This window comes from Aquarana catesbeiana, linkage group LG11 (genome assembly GCF_042186555.1).
Source record: "Aquarana catesbeiana isolate 2022-GZ linkage group LG11, ASM4218655v1, whole genome shotgun sequence".
NCBI lineage: Eukaryota > Metazoa > Chordata > Amphibia > Anura > Ranidae > Aquarana > Aquarana catesbeiana.
In genome coordinates, this window is record NC_133334.1 from 208886419 (window position 1) to 208907306 (window position 20888).

General features: G+C 42.0%; 1 protein-coding gene across 1 annotated transcript; it reads right to left on the reverse strand.

The window, feature by feature from the left end:
- Window positions 1–5504: 5504 nt before the first annotated feature.
- Window positions 5505–9622, reverse strand: LOC141112404 (uncharacterized). The gene is made up of 3 exons (XM_073605228.1): window positions 9335–9622; window positions 7540–7699; window positions 5505–7451 (listed from the first exon to the last, which is right to left on the reverse strand). The coding sequence occupies exons 1-3, from the start codon at window positions 9540–9542 to the stop codon at window positions 6749–6751; spliced, it is 1071 nt and encodes a 356-aa protein (XP_073461329.1). The 5' UTR covers window positions 9543–9622; the 3' UTR covers window positions 5505–6748.
- Between the last annotated feature and the right edge of the window lie 11266 nt (window positions 9623–20888).

Genomic DNA, 20888 nt, shown 5'->3' on the forward strand with positions numbered 1-20888 from the left:
GCAGGGGCGGTGATACTGCTTGCAGGCTTTTTTTTCCCTGTCCTGCAAGCGCACCGCGCCAGTGTTCACACTGGGGTGGCTTGAGAGCCACTTTTCAGGCGCTTTACAGGCGCTAATTTTAGAGCAAAAACTCCTGAAAAGCGCCCCAATGTGAACGGGGTCTTAATATATATTTTTGCAGGTCAGATCCAGTTGGGGATATGTCAGAGGAAACTGACTAAACATGCTTTATTGTTATCATTTAGGAAGCAAAATCCTGGGGAAAGCTTTTACGAAAATAGCTGTTTCTCAGGGTTCCCTGATTATATTACAAACTGCAGTACGATATTGTGTATTAATATTTAATATGGAGAATGATACTTGGGTTTACTCCACAGCCCAACAATACCAGTTTTCCAGATTAGCATAATGACGTTGCACCCAAATAAAATTGATGTCCTTTTTTTCCCACAAATAGAGCTTTCTTTTGGTGGTATTTAATCACCTCTGTGGTTTTTATTTTTTTTTGCTAGAAACAAAAAAAGATCGACTATTTTGAAAAACAACCAATATTTATTACATTCTGCTATAAATCATTCTCAATAAAAATTTTTTAAAAAAATCTAATTTCTTCATCAGTTTAGGCCAATATGTATTCTGCTACATATTTTTGATAAAAAAAAATCCCAATAAGCGTATATTGTTTGGTTTGTGCAAAAGTTATAGCGTCTACAAACTATGGGATAGATTTAGAAACTTTTTATTTTTTTCTATGTTTTTACTAGTAATGGCGGCGATCAGCGATTTTTAGTGGGCCTGCGACATTGCGGTGGACAAATCTGACACTTAGTGACACTTTTTGGGGACCAGTGACACCAATACAGTAATCAGTGCTAAAAAAATGCACTGACACTGTATAAATGACACTTGCAGGGAAGGTCTTAACATCAGGGGATATCCAGGGGTTAGCTGTGTTCCCTTTTTTCTTACTGCATGGGGGACAAATGCACTAGGGGTAGAGAGACATCTGTGTTCCCGATTAGCAGGAATCGCAGATGTCTCTCTTCCTGTCTGACAGAAGGACAACGATCTGCCTTGTTTACAGACTGTCCCTCTGTCTCTCCAGCGAGCGATCGTGGGTGGCCAGCTGCCATCGCGGGGGCAGGACCCACTGGTGGGCTCCTGCTGTGTTTTATCACAGTGGCACACTCGCACACCCCAGAGCTGTGCACAAGAATCACATATAGGTACGATTATATAGTAGATTTTGCGCTTTAGGGTTGCCCTGCCGTAGTAAATGTACGTGGGGCGGTCCTTAACTCCAGCTATCCATCACCTACAACTTTTCCCCAAACCCTGATGTTATGACAGCATTGCTCCAGCTATTCCACAATGCCGCTGCCCAACAAGTAGCCTATAGCCTGTTCTGTCATATATAGTTCTGGTAGACTGTGCAGGATAAAAAGCACAGTCATCAGGTAGATGAAGTGGCTTTTTTTTAACATGTATTTCTGTCACAAGTTGATCCTGTCTGTTTTCTGTTGTGATCACAGCAACCCTTATGCCGCGTACACACGATCGGATTTTCCGACAGGAAAAGTTGGATATGAGCTTGTTGGCAGTAAGTCCGACCGTGTGTATGCTCCATCGGACATTTGTTGGCGGACTTTTCGCCAACAAATGTTGGCTAGCATGTTCTCAAATTTTCCGCCAACAAATGTGTGTTGTTGGACTTTCCGATCATGTGTACACAAGTCCGTCGGACAAAATTCCAAAGTATAAACACGCATGTTGGGAAGCAGAAGCGGTCGGTCATGTAAACTAGCATTCGTGATGGAGAATTAACATTCATGACGCGGCAAATTATGAAATCTCCAAATGCAGCGTACATTCTCTTCTTCTTTAATGGGATAATAATGAAGCTGCTTTGCTGGTGATACTGATGGAGTTTTTGCAAACTAATTTTCAAAGGCTTTTTTTTCTAGTGATATCAAGAATAATATTTTTTTTTTTATTTGTGCAAGTTACCACAACACCATTATCCCGTAGTTTTTAAGAACAAAGATACAACTATGTTGGTGTCCCTTGTCAATTTTACATTGTATTTTTTAAAATGTAACTGCCTACTCCCAAACTGTCATTTGAAGTAAAACACATAGCCAAGTATTATTCTCCACAATTTTTTTTAATGTGCATTAAAAAAAAAATTAGACATGCTATCTGCCACTATAAAATAACCAAAAAGTGCATTCTATGCATCCAAATATATAGAAAATTTACCAAATCAAATCATTATTCAACCAAAAAAATAATGTCAAAGCAATAACTCCAAGGCCAATAATAAATAAAACGTTATCTCCTCTGATTCCGCAACATGTCTAGTTGACGAACAGCCGTTCAGAAACGAACTGAAAAGCACAAAATGAAAAACGCAAAAAGAAAAGCGCGAATTAACCCTCAAACTTCTACTAACATGAAATTAGCAGAAGGAGCCCAAAAGGTGGCGCTAAGGAGTTGAAAAACCACGTAGTACGTCTAGTACGTCACTACATTTGTAATTGTTGGCCAACATTTGTGTGACTGTGTGTATGCAAGACAAGTTTGAGCCAACACCCTTCAGACAAAATTCCAGGGTTTTGTTGTCAGAAAGTCCAATCGTGTGTATGAGGCTTTAGGCACCGTTGTGATCGCATGAATGGGTAGAGTATTTACAATCCAGACTTCTTGGCTGAACATAACATTTTCAGTTGGGCATCCCAGTGAAGAACAGGCTCATGTGACTTTACTGATTGGTTCTCTGTGGAATCCCAGCTCTCTTTTAGCTGATTATGGGTTCAGCTGCTTAAGTTCATGTCCTGGGGTTATGGCTTGGACCTTCATCCAAGGAACTTCTTGATTGGGCTCTTAGGTATCACGAGCCTTGGAATTATTGAGAAGGATATATAGTATGCTGAAAAGACATGTTTCCACAACCAGCGAAGCATTGTCATAGAGGTTATAACATGCTTGGGGATCCCAGTTTTTATTCTCAAATGATTAACCAGACTGGATCAGCACCCCAGGGAGCCAAACTCTATTTGTAAACATTAAATAACATATAGTTAAGGTTTTGCTTCATTGTCTGCCTTGTAAAGAATTTCTTCCTCTTTGTTGGAAGCAAGTGATCCATATATCATGTAAACAGCTGAAAATTAACAGCATTCATCGTTTCTTTCTCTGTTTTGCTTAACAGTGCTTTGTTTGCAAAAAATAAAATGCCAAACACATTACAGATAGTATGACGGAACAATTTACTTTGTTCAAAAATCATTCCAATTCTTTTAAAGCCAAAATGTATTTCTTATCTACTTGTAATAGAAAAAGCTTATAAGTTTAACATTTTTATGCTGCAACACTGGCCAGAGTTAAAATATCCATATGGAGAAGAAATTTGTTGGCTGAGCACATCCATGCTAAAGTTGACCAGTTTACTACAAAACACCTAAGAGGGAAGAAAAAAAAATGCTATAAGTATGTACCGTATATTGTCTATGGGTAAAGGTACCTTCAGTAAACAAACATTTTTCTCTAGATCAACCAACAAATCCCACACACAGCGGCAGTATCCCGTGTCCTTAGACTCCTACTGCTGCCTAAATTGTATTTTTAGTTTTCATAGAGTGGGCAAAGGTTAGAGTCTCTGTTAGGTTTTCCATGCTGCCTTTGTCCCCATTTGAAAGATTACCTCTTACTTACTGTCCAGGTAAAAAACATTGGACAGAACGGGAAGAAATAAATCTCTATGAGCACAAGGACAACATTCTTGGTCCTTGGGAAGTAGAAAGAAAGTGATGACAAGAGAAAAATGGTGACAGGGGAGGGAACTCCAGCTGATTGACAGCCTCCACTCTGTTCCTGTCTGCTGTGTGAAGGAGGTGTGTCCCTTCCCTCCAATCAGCTCTCAGAGCTCTCCTCACTGATGTAACCTCAGTTCTCCGCCCCCTGCTTTTCAGAGCTGAGAGATCCTGTGTAAATTCTGCACTTTGAATAAATGTAGGGGAAAGTTGGCTGTAGGTAAACAGGTACAACTGATGTAGGAGCATGTGCTTTGTGTACTGGTGCTCAGTCATTTTGGAACAGGAAGGGGCTGTCCCCAAACTGTTCCCACACAGTTGGGAGCATAAAATAGTCCAAAATGTCTTGGTATGCTGACGTCTTAAGAGTTCCCTTCACTGGAACTAAGATGCCAAGCCCAACCCCTGAAAACAATCCCACGCCATAATCCCCTCTCCACCAAATGATTTGGACAGTGCACAAAGCAAGGTCCATAAAGACATGGATGAGCAAGTTTGGAGTGAATGAACTTGACTGGCCTGATCTCAACCCAGTAGAACACCTTTGGGATGAATTAGGGCGGAGACAGGCCTTCTCGTCCACATCAGTGCCTGACCTCACAAATGCGCACCTGGAAGAATGGTCAAACATTCCCATAGACACACTCCTAAACCTTGTGGACAGCCTTCCCAGAAGAATTGAAGCTGGTATAGCTGCAAATGGTGGGCCAACTCAATATTGACCCCTGCAGACTAAATATTGACCCCTACAGACTAAGACTGGGATGCCATTAAAATTCATGTGCTTGTAAAAGCAGGTGTCCTAATCACACTGGGGCAACGCGACTTCGACGCGACCTTGCAACGCGACTTCAACGCGACTTCAACGCGACTTTAACGCGACTTTAACGCGACTTTAACGCGACTTCAACGCGACTTCAAGTCGCCCCCAGGGCCTCAGAATTTGCATGTGGCCAATCAGAGCTCATCAACTCCTGTGACATGTTCCTGTTCTCTTCCTGCTTCCTGTTGTTCCTGGTTCCAAGTTCCCTGTGTCCTGTGACAACAACAATGTTATCCTTGCATTATTTGATGACAGCTGTGGTAACAGCTGGTGTAGCAGTGTTGATGGAAGAGGAAGAGGAAGAGAGGAAGTGGAGGATGAGGATGAGACGAAGACGTCGCTATTGGATACATCCAATCATTAGAAACCGAGATACCAGAGGCCAGTTCTGGGCCATGTATGAAAACTTACGTGCTTATGATGACAAGTTTTTTAACTACACCCGGATGTCTATCACAAGGTAAGTTAAAATGCTATATGTGGATCTGCATATATTTCTGAGAAAAAGAAAGCATGTTTCATAGTTTGTTATAAAATTGTGGTAAAAGTTATTTATTCTCCCACATTGATACTCGCTGATGATGCTACACTGATGGGCTTTTGGTGGACACTGATAAGGCGAGGCTGAAAGGCACAGATTATGCGACACTGATAGGAACAAATAAGGCAGCACTGATGGGCAATGATAAGACGGCACAGATGAGTGGCACTGATGGTGGCAAATGGGTGGCAATGATAGTTGACACTGATGGGCACTGATAGGTGGCACCGTGAGGTGGCACTGGTAGGTGTCACTGTGGGCTTGGATGTGTGGTACTGGTAGGTAGCCTTGGTGGGCACTGGTAGGCGCTGGTATTTACCTCACGATCTTGACTGAAGTCCCTCTCGCATCAGCCGTGTTCCTTATTTTTTTTTGTTTCTCTCATCGCAAAGGAAATGAAAAATAAATAATAAAAATAGCCAATTACCAGCTTTTTATTACATCACATGATCAGTTGTCATGACAGTGGATCACGTGGTAAGGGGTCCTGGAGCTCCTCCCGTGCTCCAGCGACCTGTGCGCCCCCTTGCAGGGTGCACACGGTGTGCTCTGTGATCACCGAGTCTATCAGACTAGCCTGATCACAGATCATATAAAGTGGTCGATCTCGCTGGAGCACGGGAGGAGGTCCAGGCACGTCCTCCCGTATCCAAAGTCTTTCTAAGCCCCAAAGCTTAGATATCTGTTTGTTTTTCAGTGACCCTGCAGAATAGGGGTTAATGTGTGTGTTTCAATATACTAAATTCCCTCCTTTTTTTATAACAGTTTTGACGAATTGCTTGGTCTGGTTTCCATCCATCTGCAACGACAGAACACATCATGGAGGAGAAGTATCTCAGCGACTGAAAGACTGATTATTACACTAAGGTAATCTATATTTAATTTTATGCATAACATTACGCACAACAGTAGCTGTTCTTCTCCAATGGGTCACATGTCTGCATTTCTTTTGTACTCCTGTTAACGCTTTTCAGCATGCAGTGGTCAGAAATCCGCTCTGCATTGAAATCACCAAGTTCATTTCAGGCAGCGCATCATCCTTATTTCAAAACGTCTTGATTCACCAGCTACCTGGACTCCCCCAAGCAAGCCGCTCCATGCTACGCCACAGTTCTGCGCTCCAATGAGTGTGGAGGAGCAGAACAGGAGACCTGGTGACTGAATGTCAGCAGCTCTCAGGAGGGTAGAGAACAGAGCCATCGGCAATGTTTGTTGACTCCGTTCTGTGTAAAGAAGCGGCATTTGACAGATGCAACATCGGTGCGATGCTGCATCCACCTAGGTAAGTATCATAAATAAAATAATGTGTAACATATATTGTATAGTGTAGCACACAAACATCCACAAAATTTAGAAAAACTTCTTACTTTTTTAAAAATTTATTAGCAGGTAATAATACTCCAAAAATGTAACTGTACATTAACTGTAACAAGTGGATCGGGATCGAAAAGGCTTGTACACTATCCACGCTGACCAACTTAACTGTAACATTAGGAACTTTTTTAATTATTGTATATTATTTATAACAAAAATAATAAAAATAAGAATCTTTTTATAACAAGTTATACTTTTTTATAAATGATGATAAGAAGGTTGGTATTCGGAATGGGGGTTTAAATTGCTGGTGGAAGGGCCTGGAGAAGGGCCTGGAGATGTAAAGCTTTGTACGCCAATGGTGGAGGTAATCGGGGACGGGGATGGATATGGGATCGGTGGATGGGATGAAGGTCGCACATTGCCATACTCGTCGGAGTATGGGTGGAAGCGAGGGGAATAGTAGGGGTGGGTTCTGGGTGGTGGGGGGTTTGAGTGGGGATAATATGGACCGGATGGCGGCGGCGGTCCGAACATTTCTGAAGAGCAATTTGGTTGCTCATTGCGCACATTGGATTCCATTAAGTCCATCACCGCCTTTTTCACTTGGTTTCTCCTCTCTTCTGGGATTTTCTTTAGCATGCCGGCCACCATAATCCCAAATCCGTGCTCCTCGGATTCTAAATCATCTAACTTTTGGTGGAGTCGATCGACGAGGTTAGCAAACCGATCCATATTTTGAGATGGCCTTCCTGCTGGTCTGGTGTTACGTACTCTTAGTTGTGTTGGACGAGGGATTTCGACGCGACTAGGTCCAGCTGTCACCGGCGTATTTACCAATGTTTCCGATGGGTTTGATTCAGGAGCATGCAATTCAGCCATCGCATGTTGGTCCTGCGACTCTTGAGGTTCCAGAGGTGCCTCGTGCCCTTCTTCACCCACTTCCCAACTGGATTGTGTTCTGTAATAAAGATATAATAATGTCAGGCACAACCTTCTTAATATAACTGTATAGTAGCACTTTTCTAATGTGAAAGATGTTATCTCACTCTCTCAGCTCCATGTGCGGTCTAAGGAAGTCCAGTTCGTCCGCGTGGACATAGGGTACCAGCCTTTTCGATCCCGATCCGCTTCGAGCCTCTGTTATCTTCCGTAAATATCGTTTGAAACAGTCCCTCAAGCCCTTCCAACGTATTTGTATTTGAGACACTGCAAAAAAATTTTTTAAAAATAATCAATTATGTATTTTGTCTTTCAGGTACCTGTCAACCGGTCATTCCCTAATTAGCCTTCACTATCAGTTCATGGTGGGCAGGTCGACAGTCGGCTACATCATCCGAGAAACCTGCCAAATCATATGGGATGTACTTAACCCGATAGTAATGAAGAGGCCGACACAAGAGAACTGGCGGGATATTGCAAGACTCTTTTGGAGGCGTAGCAATTTCCCGAATTGCATTGGAGCTATAGATGGGAAGCACATACGTGTAATTAAGCCTGTAGGTAGTGGAAGTATGTACTACAATTACAAGAAGTATTGCTCCTTTGTGCTACTTGCTGTCGCCGATGCAAACTACTGCTTCTCCTACATCGATATAGGATCCTATGGCAGTAGCTGCGATTCAAGAATTTTCGCTAATTCGTCGTTTGGTCAAAGGCTGAGGAATAATGAACTATGTATTCCGGAGAACTGTCCACTTCCTGGCACATCAGAACCCTCGCTACCCTATGTGTTCATCGCTGATGAGGCTTTCGCATTGGGGGAACACCTAATGAGGCCTTATTCCAACAGGAATCTGAGTACACCCAAGAAAGTGTTTAATTATCGTCTCACAAGGGCAAGAAGGGTGGTTGAATGTGCATTTGGAATCCTTGCCAATAAATGGCGTTTGTTACACACGCCTATTGCGTTAAATATTGAAAACGCAATTACTGCAGTCAAGGCAGCATGCGTTCTCCACAATTTTGTACGGATACGTGACGGGTACTGTGTTGAGGATTCCCTAATGCACGATCTGGAAAGTGCACACCTCAGTGCTACTAGGGGATCCAGCGATGGTATCAGTGTTCGGGAGCAATTTACTTCCTATTTCCTTTCACCGGCTGGTGAAGTGGAATGGCAATTGGATGCTATTTCCTAAGTTCTTTACATTTATATTTTGTTGCTTGACTAATAAAGCCTGTATAGTTATTTAGTTTAATTTGTTTAGTTTAATTTGACTATGCTATACTGTCGTATGTATCGCATACTATTCTTGTGTTTGAAATAAATAACATGTTAAAATAAACCATAATTTTTTTGAGCCTGTATTGGTATTGATCAATCATTATACTATTCTTGTGTTTGATATAAATAACATGTTAAAATAAACCATATTTTTTTGGAGCCTGTATTGGTATTGATCATTCATTATCTAGATATATTAATAAAGACTTTTCATGCGATCTGGGACTGAAAGGTCGCATGACAAGTCGTACGGACTGAAAGGTCGCATGACTTTTCATGCGATCTGGGACTGAAAGGTCGCATGACTTTTCATGCGATCTGGGACTGAAAGGTCGCATGACTTTTCATGCGATCTGGGACTGAAAGGTCGCATGACTTTTCATGCGATCTGGGACTGAAAGGTCGCATGACTTTTCATGCGATCTGGGACTGAAAGGTCGCATGACAAGTCGTACGGACTGAAAGGTCGCATGACAAGTCGTACGGACTGAAAGGTCGCATGACAAGTCGTACGGACTGAAAGGTCGCATGTCAAGTCGTACCCCATGATTCACACACTTCAAATCGCAGCAACTTGAAAAAAAACAGACATAACTAAAATAAACTTGTTAACTTACATTTCTGACTACGTTCGGCCGACGTCATGAGGTCCCAATTTTCGAATGATCCTCTGCAGATCTCCAGCCAGGCAGTGTCCCTCTTTAATTGGTCCTTGTACTGGTTGTCTTCCTTGTCATACAGACAGGGGCGCTGTCTCACAAGCCTGATCAGTGTCTCATTGTCTATTGCCTCTCTGTGTACTACCTCTCTGGCTCTGGTAGACATTATTACACAGAGATAACACAGGGATAACGGCAGATAACGGCAGTTCAGGATGTCAGGCAGTGCTCTGTGTGAGGGAGGGAGGGAGGGAGGGAGGGAGGGAGGGTGTGTAGTGGTGTAATTTTTTTAACTACTTCCTGTGAAGTCGCTTGACTTTACAGAGGGATCCGACTTGGAGGCGACTTCCATTGATTTCTATGGTACAGGTCGCCTACCAAGTCGGATCCAAGTAGTACAGGGAGTACGCTCTGAAGTCGGAGCGACTTCAGCAGTGTCATTTAAGACGCTCCCATTCACTCTCATGTGAATCTCTTTCTGGGGCGACTTGGGGCGACTTGAGGGGCGACAAGTCGGATCCCAAGTCGTCCCAGTGTGAACCGAGCCTAATACTTTTGACAATATAGTGTTTATTCCCTGATGAGTAAAGGGCCTTCAATAACAGTTTCCATCAATGCACAAGCCAACATTCAAATCAGGAAAAATAATAATGAACTGTATAATTACATTTTTCACACAACTACCTTGATGTGCAAGAAATATAAGTGTCAGTGCAAGTATAAATATAAGCAGCTTGCAATATGGGTATATATACATACAACCACAATTAAAAAGTGATCATATATTATGCAGCTCTATAGCCAAATGTAATCAGTACATATAGTGAATATAGTGAATAAAAATAATATTGTGTCAATACAATCCATATGCATAGAAAGAAATCAGTCCCAATATGTTCATCCATTCAGAAGACTTCCTCCACCTTGCGATATGTTTCCAACCAAAAATATAACAGTATTGCCCCGTACACACAGTCGGATTTTCCGACGGAAAATGTGTGATAGGACCTTGTTGTCGGAAATTCCGACCGTGTGTGGGCTCCATCACACATTTTCCATCGGATTTTCCGACACACAAAGTTTGAGAGCAGGATATAAAATTTTCCGACAACAAAATCCGTTGTCGGAAATTCCGATCGTGTGTACACAGATCCGATGGACAAAGTGCCACGCATGCTCAGAATAAATAAAGAGATGAAAGCTATTGGCCACTGCCCCGTTTATAGTCCCAACGTACATGTTTTACGTCACCGCGTTTAGAATGATCGGATTTTCTGACAACTTTGTGTGACCGTGTGTATGCAAGACAAGTTTGAGCCAACATCCGTCGGAAAAAATCCATGGATTTTGTTGTCGGAATGTCCGAACAAAGTCCGACCGTGTGTACGGGGCATATCTTTTCAACAATTAGCAGTGCAAATTTACCAAAAAGAAATGCTGCCAAATTATAAGCAGCAAAAGTAGCATTTGCACTCCACCCAGATTGTGACAATCTCCTTTCACTGTATGATAAAAATGCGCTCCCACCACAGGTATCTGCAGCCAAATTATAAGCCGCACAACAGTATGAAAAGTATTGCAGGCAAACTTTGAACACGGTTCAGAAATCTTCCTCTCTTCCACTGGGGGGCAGTAATCAGCATACACTTGTCTGTGAATGTGGTGTAAAGCTGGTAGGTGAGGAGCGGATTGGACAACTCCTGCAAATAAAGATTGTAAAGAGAGCCAACACAGTGAATGTCTTGGTGGTAGACTTCTTTGTCAGGTCCGAACCAAACTCTTGCTTCAATTTCTGTATATTTGACGTTACACAAGACAGCTGATAAATACTGTTCACAACGCAGTATGTCTCAATAAACTCTACACAGCTCTTCAACACAAGTAAGAACTTTTTAAATAAAGTGATACCAATGATTCCATTATCCCACATTTGTTGCTGTTTGCAAACATCAAGAAATGTGGGATAATGGAACCATTGGTATCATTGGTTCTCCTGGATCTCTTAGTCCCCTAAGACCTCTAGATTCTCTCAGTCCTCTGAAAATCGCCTAGTTTTCTCGGTTCTCTCAGTCCTCCAGACTTACTTAGCTGTCTCGACTCTCACAGCCCTCTGGACAAGGATTCTCCTGTCTCCAGCATGGAGTACCCTCTCTTGAGTTCAGCACGACTGTCTTCTAATGACAGCTCTGAGCTATGCCCAAGCCTGTGCACAACTGCTTGCTGGTCTTCTGGACACTGGGTTGGAGACTTCTTCCCACCCAAAACTCTTCAAAGTCTCCAAACTCCGGAACTCAATCTGGGAATACCAAAACCTGGAGAAAGCCAAACGTTACATTTTCTTTGCTCTAAATCAATATTCAGAGCCCTGCACTCTGCGTATGTTTGAGCCCTGTGTCACTTCTACTTCCATTTTCACAGTGGCAGGCCCTTGCACTTTCACAAGGTTAAATAAGTTTTCAGGCAGACCTGCAATGATCTATGGCCAAAAGAGTAGTAGCTAGTAAGCATACCATCTGAACATACCTACAATTATATTATTATTTTCAGGAGCTAGCTGGAGTGTGGCCTTGACAGAAAGGATGTAGACAAGCAGCTCATATAACATATTTAGCTTTGATGTCTGCAGGAGGAAACCATTTGACCGTATAACTCGTTAACCATGGTTAGACTGCTATAGGAGGAAGGAATTTCAGGTATGGAACTGTTCCTTATCCATAGTCTTTATCATTTGTAGAACTTCTCAGACAGAAAAATATTTGGACAGGAATGTCTGTATGTATTGCTTTTACAGATGACATGATTCTAATACTAGGCATGTGACATTCCACCTTGCTGTAGCCTAGTTTTATGCCAGGGAATAGATTTATGTCTCTGGCAGCGTACTGTTCTGTGTTCTGGTGTTTTTCAGGTTATACTGCTGGAAGTGTTAAAAAACAAAAGGACTTCAAATCACTGCCTCTTGTGGTAACAAGGGCTTAGGTTCCTTGGGCTTGTTATGCTTTGCAAAAACACTATGACAGCCATTCTTCTTTTCAACATGCCAGGTGACATCATCTCCCCTCTGAGCCAAGTATAACATGGGCTATACACATAATGCAAGGATAAGCACTTGGTCAGTGATATTATCCCTCATATCAAATAACCCTTTGCTTAAAAAAAATAGGTTGACAGAAAAGAAAAAGATTGATTTGGTTGATAGAATTTTCTGCCAGGATCTTTTTAACTGAATCAAAATAGTTTATTGATCAAAGCTCCCATTTACTACAAATCATTTCTGAGAGATACAATATTTATCTAAATGATTATTATAGGAAACATGCACAACCAGCTTTAGAAATTTCCACTTTGCTAAAACTGTACAAAACAGCCTAAAGTTTATCTCCGGGCAAAACTTTTTTTTTTGTTAGTTTTTGATAGAGTGGGAAAGAATTAGAGGAGGATTCAACCCTCTATATGTACTGGTGCCCTCTGTCAAGGAAAAGGTGAGAGAGAATGCAAAACGGGTTTCCCCAAAACTAGAGGTTAGGGGAAATCTTAGAATAGGGTACACCTGTTCCAGGGATGACTGCCTAAGAGGGGAATTCCCCTTAAATTTGGGAGATTTCTTCCATTATATCTTGTTATGTCTCCTGTTATGTCTCTCGAACAGGAAGTGAAGGGAAATTTCCCCAAGGGTACTTAGAGAGCAAAAAATAAACCAAAAGGGGTTTTAATCTTTATTATGTCCAAAACTAAATTAAAAAAAATGGCTATGCATAAATTGTCACTGTTATTTAGACAATAAATTATTTTTGACATCAAGCAGTCTAAAGTATAGTTCCATTGTTATTATATTATTTTCTATGTACAGTATGTCTTTTATTAGAGTAGGTCGTAAGACTTTAATATATTAGGTTATGGGACTAAGTTATGAAAGGTACAGCCGACACGGTATGAAGATGTATGAGAGCAAGCTGGTGAAGATGAGACATATTGGGGTTGATTTACTAAAGTAATAAATACAGTTTAATTAGCAAAATGTATTTTTAAATCACATTGTGTATAACACCTGTAAGTGTTAGTTTTGATACGTATGTGTGTACTGCTCCTACCTGCATCTGATCACAACCTTTAAAATCATGTGATACAGTAAGACACACAATTGTAAATAACATGCAACTTTATTTAACAGCTGCTACATACTAGAGCTGCACGATTCTGGATAAAATGAGAATTAACATTTATTTTGCTTAGAATAAAGATTATGATTCTCTCATGATTCTCTGTGTAAGATCATCTTTCATATTATACAAAAAATTGGGCTAACTTTACTGTATATTTTTTTTTTAAAGTGTATATTTTCTCCAAAAATTGCTTTTGAAGACCGCTGCGCAAATACAGTCTGACCACCATTTTATTCTCTAGGGTCTCTGCTAAAAAAATATATATAATGTTTGGGAGTTCTAAGTTCATTCCTTTGATCTAAAAGAACCAATGTTGTGATAAACTGTGCCGGCTGCCTTTTTTTTGACAGCTCTAAGCAGAGAACAGCTCTGCACTTGTTACATGAATCGTGGAAATGCCAGATTAAGATTGTGAGGGGGTTGAATCGAGATTGCGTACTTAAAAAATATATGCCTAAAGCAAACAAGCATCAAGTTCAATAATGTCCCTTGGTGAATTAGCAAGTCAGCATTGGAGCCTTGAACAACTGTGCAGTAAACATATTTCTTATCAAAGCAACAATTAATAACTGATGTACTATCTATTTAAGATATTACTCACTGGAAGATATAACAGGTGTACGTTGCCTTTAATAAGAGCCACTTTGAGAAAGTCTCTTCCTAGACAGTTTATGTTATCCAGCAGACACTAACAGAGAAATATTATCTGTATCTATCCTCTGTACATAGCTGAACAGTTTTTGCTCGATTATGCACTGCAGTCTATCACACTGTCTCCTGATGAGATTAACAGGCAGCTGAAAATATAGCAGTATTGTAGGGGGGCCAAGCAATGTAATCCTGGAAATCTGAGAGACAGTCACTGTAGCACAAGTAACTTCTTTGCAGAGACCATGCACCATTAAGCAGCCCATAAATGAGTCAGTTTTTTCCGTTCAACCAGTATGTTGAATGAAAAACTAACTTAATTCCCCCATCCACACACTCAATGTGGATGGGGGAATCCTCTTTAAGCTAACCTTTTCCAAGAGCTTCTTTCAGCATTCCTTCTTCCAGACTGTTTGCAGAGCATTCCTCCCTCTGTTAGCATATACTGTATGTACCTCATTTGTGTAGCTATCGCATAGATGTAAATTGCGGCAGGCATTTTGGGGTGGTCTGGAGTCCAATTAGCTATCTTGCTGGCAAGCGGTTATAAACCGAATGACCTCTAGTGGTGTCTATCTAACATAGCAAATAACTCTGTGGTGGCTACAAATGTAAACATTCACTTAGCTTAGTGAATAACATATTTGCCGGGACAGTCACACTTTTTAGACAGCTGTCCCATGACACAGTCACATTGAAGAAGGAAGAGGTGAAAGAGGAAGGGTAGGAGTAAAGTGAGAATGAGGTTGTGGATGAGGGGGAAGAGGTGAAGGCAGTACCTCTTCTTCTCCTTGTAGGCTTGTCTGTCTTTATTTGGGAAAGGATAGGTAGACAATGACTATACAATTCTATGTTTTATTTCTGCTACTGCCTAGCCTTCCCCTTGGCTGTAGAATGCCCCCTTACAATTTCTGCTGCCTGCCCTTCCCACTGTGTTGTGGAAGAATAGTGTAAAAGAAAATTATTGCACAGGTAGAATAAAAAAAATGTAGTATATATAGTGAATATAGTGATGACAATCAGCGCAAATAAACCCCCTAAGAAAATATTAATTTAAGCAATAAAACAGCAAACGATAATTCTCCCGCTCTACAAGACTCTGGTCCGGCCTCACCTAGTGTGTGCTGTCCAGTTCTGGGCACCAGTCCTCAGGAAGGATGTACTGGAAATGGAGCGAATACAAAGAAGGGCAACAAAGCTAATAAAGGGTCTGGAGGATCTTAGTTATGAGGAAAGGTTGCGAGCACTGAACTTATTTTCTCTGGAGAAGAGACGCTTGAGAGGGGACATGATTTCAATTTACAAATACCATACTGGTGACCCCACAATAGGGATAAAACTTTTTCGCGGAAGGGAGTTTAACTAAACACGTGGCCACTCATTAAAATTAGAAGAAAAGTGGTTTAACCTTAAACTTTGTAGAGGGTTCTTTACTGTAAGAGCGGCAAGGATGTGGAATTCCCTTCCACATGCGGTGGTCTCAGCAGGGAGCATCGATAGTTTCAAAAACTATACAGGGATATACAATGTAATACTGATATATAATCACACACATAGGTTGGACTTGATGGACTTGTGTCTTTTTTCAACCTCACCTACTATGTAACTATGTAATAAATGTCAAAAAATTCCACACAGCCAAACACTGTGAAAGTGATTCCACAACACTTCTAATAAATTATCAAAAAATATATCATTGTAGCGCAGCAATGTTATTAAAAACAGTCCAAAATGCCCCATAAAGATGTGATGACATACACATCCAAATTATAATTATATCATGAATGAGTAAATAAAACACACAACAATGCAGATTAAATCCTCTGTGGTATTTTATTTTTCCCTTAAAAAAAAAAAAAAAAAAAGACCAAAAACTTTGAAAAAAATAAAGTTTTTCTTAGTTTCTGTCATATGATCTCCACCCAGAACGAGAGCCGCGCTGCCCAGCCGTCATTTGACGGCGGGCGGGCAGAAAGAGGTTAAAAACCCCGCTTAAAATTCCACTTACAAGATGATGAATAATACACACTGTGTAGACAATGTCGTCCGTCTCTCTACCTCTAGCGACTCCGGTGTAACGTCACAAAGATCGACTCCTCCCCTAGACACGTATCGCCACGTGATAGGGCTTCTTCAGTAGGTCAACATGTAGCCATGCCCTGATGACATCACATCTGATGAAACATGTAGGGCGGAGTCTATGTCTGTCAATACCACGCAAGCTGAATCTCTGTACACGTGGACATTATGCCGGGAATCATTGAATTTATGTGCTGGCTTTTAACTGGATCTGTGTACGTATTTAGTAGCTTATTGTATTAATAAAACATCATATGGTTTTACACTATGTAGGCACTTTTCTCTTCCTTATTGGGTGTCAATGAGAGCGATTTGAGATCTGCATGGTCAGCCATGACACATCCTCTTCAGCTCCAAACAGATGGATCTGCCTTGATTGCTGGTTTGAAACCCAATGCTTATCTGGACTCTTATAATGTGGAGTTGAGGGATCGGGTAAACAAACATCCGATAGAACCACGGTGAAGGCGCACTCGAGTGAACGTTCATTCAATTATTCACACATTGGACACTTTTTCAAGAGATTTTTTCTTTTTTTCTTGCTTATCATTATTCATATATTTTTGGAGCACTTTATGGACTGTTGCTGTACATATATTTTTTCACAATTTTATCATTGTTAATTTAGTGCCGCAATCTATGTTTTATGTGTTGTGGAATGATAGGCAGCCTATGACCATAGCTGGCCGTAGCTATGCCTCCATTGCCTTGACTATAATCAAATAAATGTAGAGAAAAATATAACTGTCTGCTGAATGCCTAGGGGGAGAGAGATTATACTGGCAAAGCAGAGTAACTGCAGATGTACCTGGTCTCTGTAGTATGCAGCCCAGCCACTACAGAATATAAAAAAAAATAAAGATGAAATCATTTAAAAATGTTACATTTTCACGAAAATAAAAATGTGAAAAAATAACAACATAAGTAAAAACAAAACAAAAACATGTATGGTAATTTACTCCTCCAGGGCAACCCAGACTAAGAAATGTTCACTTGATTATATGAAGGAGGGGTTGAAGGACAAAGAACTTTTACAAAGTGGGGGCTAGCCAGCCATACTTGGTGGTTATAGTGTAGATTTTTCTTGCAGCTTCAAATGACAGCTGATGTGTGCTGCAATCTGGAGCTGTACTGCCCAGCAGTGGCGGCCACTCCATAAGGGGCAAAAGGGCGCCGTCCCCCCTATCCATGTGTCCTGGCCCCTGATCTACATACAGGGCACGGGACTATGAATTCCAATGGGAGGGCTGTGTTTTTTGAAGCACATGATTAGAGCCAGAGGTTTTATTAGGCTTCAAAAAATTGTGGGCTCGGGATGCAGAGCACTGCGCCCCGGGCACACCCACTTGTGTGGCAATAGCAATTGAATATTCCCTATTGACACACTGATCCTCCTCCCGGCCAATCAGGAAGCCCCTATTGGCCAGGGAGCCTTAGGACTCCCTGACCAATCGTGTCTCAGGACACACTTCCAGTTCCTGTGCCCCCGGGAGGAGGATGTCCCATTATGTGTTTGACGTAGCGGCCCGGCTCTTCCTTCCTCCTACGGCAAGGTAAGGCACATTCAGAGTGTCTAGTGTCTCCCTCACGGAGGGGTGGTGGGTGATCGCCGCCGTTCGTCTCCTGCAGCAGGGGGTGGCGAGTTATCACTGTCATTTTGCTCCCATGGGGGGTTGGAGTGGCAGGCTATTGCCGCCATTTGTCTCCCACGGCGTGTTATCGCCGACGTTTTGCTCCCGCAGCGGGGTGGGGGAGTGATGTTAGTTTACCACTGCCCAGCCATTATACAATGTTTGTGTATATTATCTCTCAAATAATACTCTAATTTTGTCTTTCAGGACAATATCTGTCTTGTCTCTCCGTTTTATATTGCAGCCTAACCGAGCAGCTTACATAGTGTTCAGCAACTGATCACCATTTGTGGCTTTTGTCTCTTGGATAATACATGCTTATTAGTTAATGTAAGATAAAAACTGCCTTGTCTTTTAATTTGCTGCTTATTCAAATGCTCATATATTGTCTTGACATGTCAGTACAATACAGAAGCCGTCTATATTTTGGATATTTTGGGATTCATTTAGTATATGGCAAAATTGGGTTGTGGTTTCAAAATGTTTTTGTGCACTCTGCTGACATTTGGTACTATGTAGCGTGGTATTACCAAAAATAGCTCATAAACTACCGTATATACTCGAGTATAGGTTGATCCGAATATAAGCCGAGGCCCCTAATTTAGCACAAAAAACTGGGAAAAACTTATTGACGCGAGTATAAGACGAGGGTGAGAAATGCAGCAGCTACTGTAAGTGGAAAAGAGGGTCATCTGCAGCTGCATGCCTCCTTGTGTCCTGTGCATGTGTCCCTGTGTCCTGTGCAGCCTCCCTGTGTCCTGTGCATGTGTCCCTGTGTCCTGTGCATGTGTCCCTGTGTCCTGTGCAGCCTACCTGTGTCCTGTGCATGTGTCCCTGTGTCCTGTGCATGTGTCCCTGTCTCCTGTGCAGCCTACCTGTGTCCTGTGCATGTGTCCCTGTGTCCTGTGCAGCCTACCTGTGTCCTGTGCATGTGTCCCTGTGTCCTGTGCAGCCTCCCTGTGTCCTGTGCATTTGTCCCTGTGTCCTGTGCAGCCTACCTGTGTCCTGTGCATGCCTCCATGTGGCGATCTGCATCCTCCGTGTGCCGCTCTGCACCGATCAGCGTGTGATAATTCCATTCTGCGGCCATTCCACTGTTCAAAAGCCGTGCCTCCTCCTGAACACTCCATTTCCCAGCAGTCAGCGGTCAGCCTATCACAGACATTCTCTCATCCTCTTACCACAGACGAGGATGAGAGAATGTCCGTGATAGGCTGTACACTGACTGCTGGGAAATGGAGTGTTCTGCCTATCACAGACGGGGAGGAGGCGCGGCTTTTGAACAGTGGAATGGCCGCCAAATGGTATTATCACACGCTGGTCGCCGTCTGTCTGCATGACACGCTGATCATGTAGGTAGACGGCGGTGACTCGAGTATAAGTCGAGGGGGGCACTTTCAGCCTAAAAAAAATGCTGAAAATCTCGACTTATACTTAGGTATATATGGTATATTATTAAATTGGAACTTTACTCTCTCAATCACCATTTATAATATGTAATCCTTATGCTGGTAACATTAGTAAATAGATAAGAAAGTATATCATATTTACTTGTTTTAAACTTTTTTCTTTACATTTCATCAGTTATTTCCTGGTTTCCATGCCTAGGCAAATGATGTCATACATCCCAGGAGTCTTCAGGAGGGAAGGTGGGGTTTGCTGAACAAAGCGCATCCTCCTGCCTGTATGCCTGATCTAAGGACAGATGGAGTCCAGGAAGTAAATGCTACATGAATCATCTGCCCTTAGTCAAGATGGCCACGGCCAGAAATGCTAGGGGGTGTTTTTCAAAGTGTTTTCTCAGCAAAATAAAGCATGGAGACATGGATGGATGGGTGCGTTTGTTTTGAATAACAGATGTGAATTAAATAGCATTTTTGGTTTGTGGTGGTCAGATACAGTGTAGTTCTGCTTTAACCACTACACATCCACGCTATGGCCGAATGACGGCCACAGCGCGGACCTGAATTCCCGGGAGGCCGTCATATGATGGCCTCCCCTGTGCGCGCTTCCTGCGCGCGCCGGGTGCGCTGTGATCACGGAGTCACTGAGACTCGGCTGATCACCGATCCTTGTAAGGGGCCAGTCCCGGCTCCCTACCATGTGATCAGCTGTCAGCCAATGACAGCTGATCACATGATGTAAACAAAAGATCGGTAATCGTTTTTTTTTTTTACTCACGCTGACAGCGCGAGTAGAAAAAAACGCTGATCACCGGCTGGGATGTGAGGGACATCGGTCCCCAAGTGGAAGAGGCACATCTGCCTCATCAGTGCCACCTAATAGTGCCAATTAAAAGAGCCCACAGTGCCACCTAACAGTGCCCACAGTGCCACCTAACAGTGCCCACAAGTGCCACCTATCAATGCCAACAAGTGCCACCTATCAATGCCCACCTGTAGTGCCAATCAGTGCCACCTGGCAGTGCTGCCCATCACTGCCACCCATCAGTGCCCATCACTGCCGCCTATCAGTGCCCATCACTGCCGCCTATCAGTGCCCATCACTGCCGCCTCATCAGCGTACATCAATGAAGGAGAAAAATTACCCGTTTAAAATTTTTTATAACAAAATATAAAAAAATTAAAAATTTTTTTTTTTTTTTTATTCAATTTTTTTAACAAAAAGTAAAAATTGCAGAGGTGATCAAATAACACCAAAAGAAAGCTCTATTTGTGGTGAAAAAATGATAAAAATTTCATTTGGGTACAGTGTTGTATGACCGCGCAATTGTCATTCAAAGTGCGTCAGCGCTGAAAGCTAAAAATTGGTCTGGATAGGAGGGGGGTTTAAGTGCCCTGTAAGCAAGTGGTTAAACTGTTTTGCCACTGCCCAAATTATACAAAGTTGGGGCTTTTAGCTTACATTTTAAAAGTGTAAACTTTGCTATAGCTTTTCGATCTGTTGTGGCTGTTGCTTCCACGTTTCAATTTAGGTCTATTACTGCTGAATAAAAAAGCAGGTGTAGCTAAAAAAGCTTTTTCTTTTCAA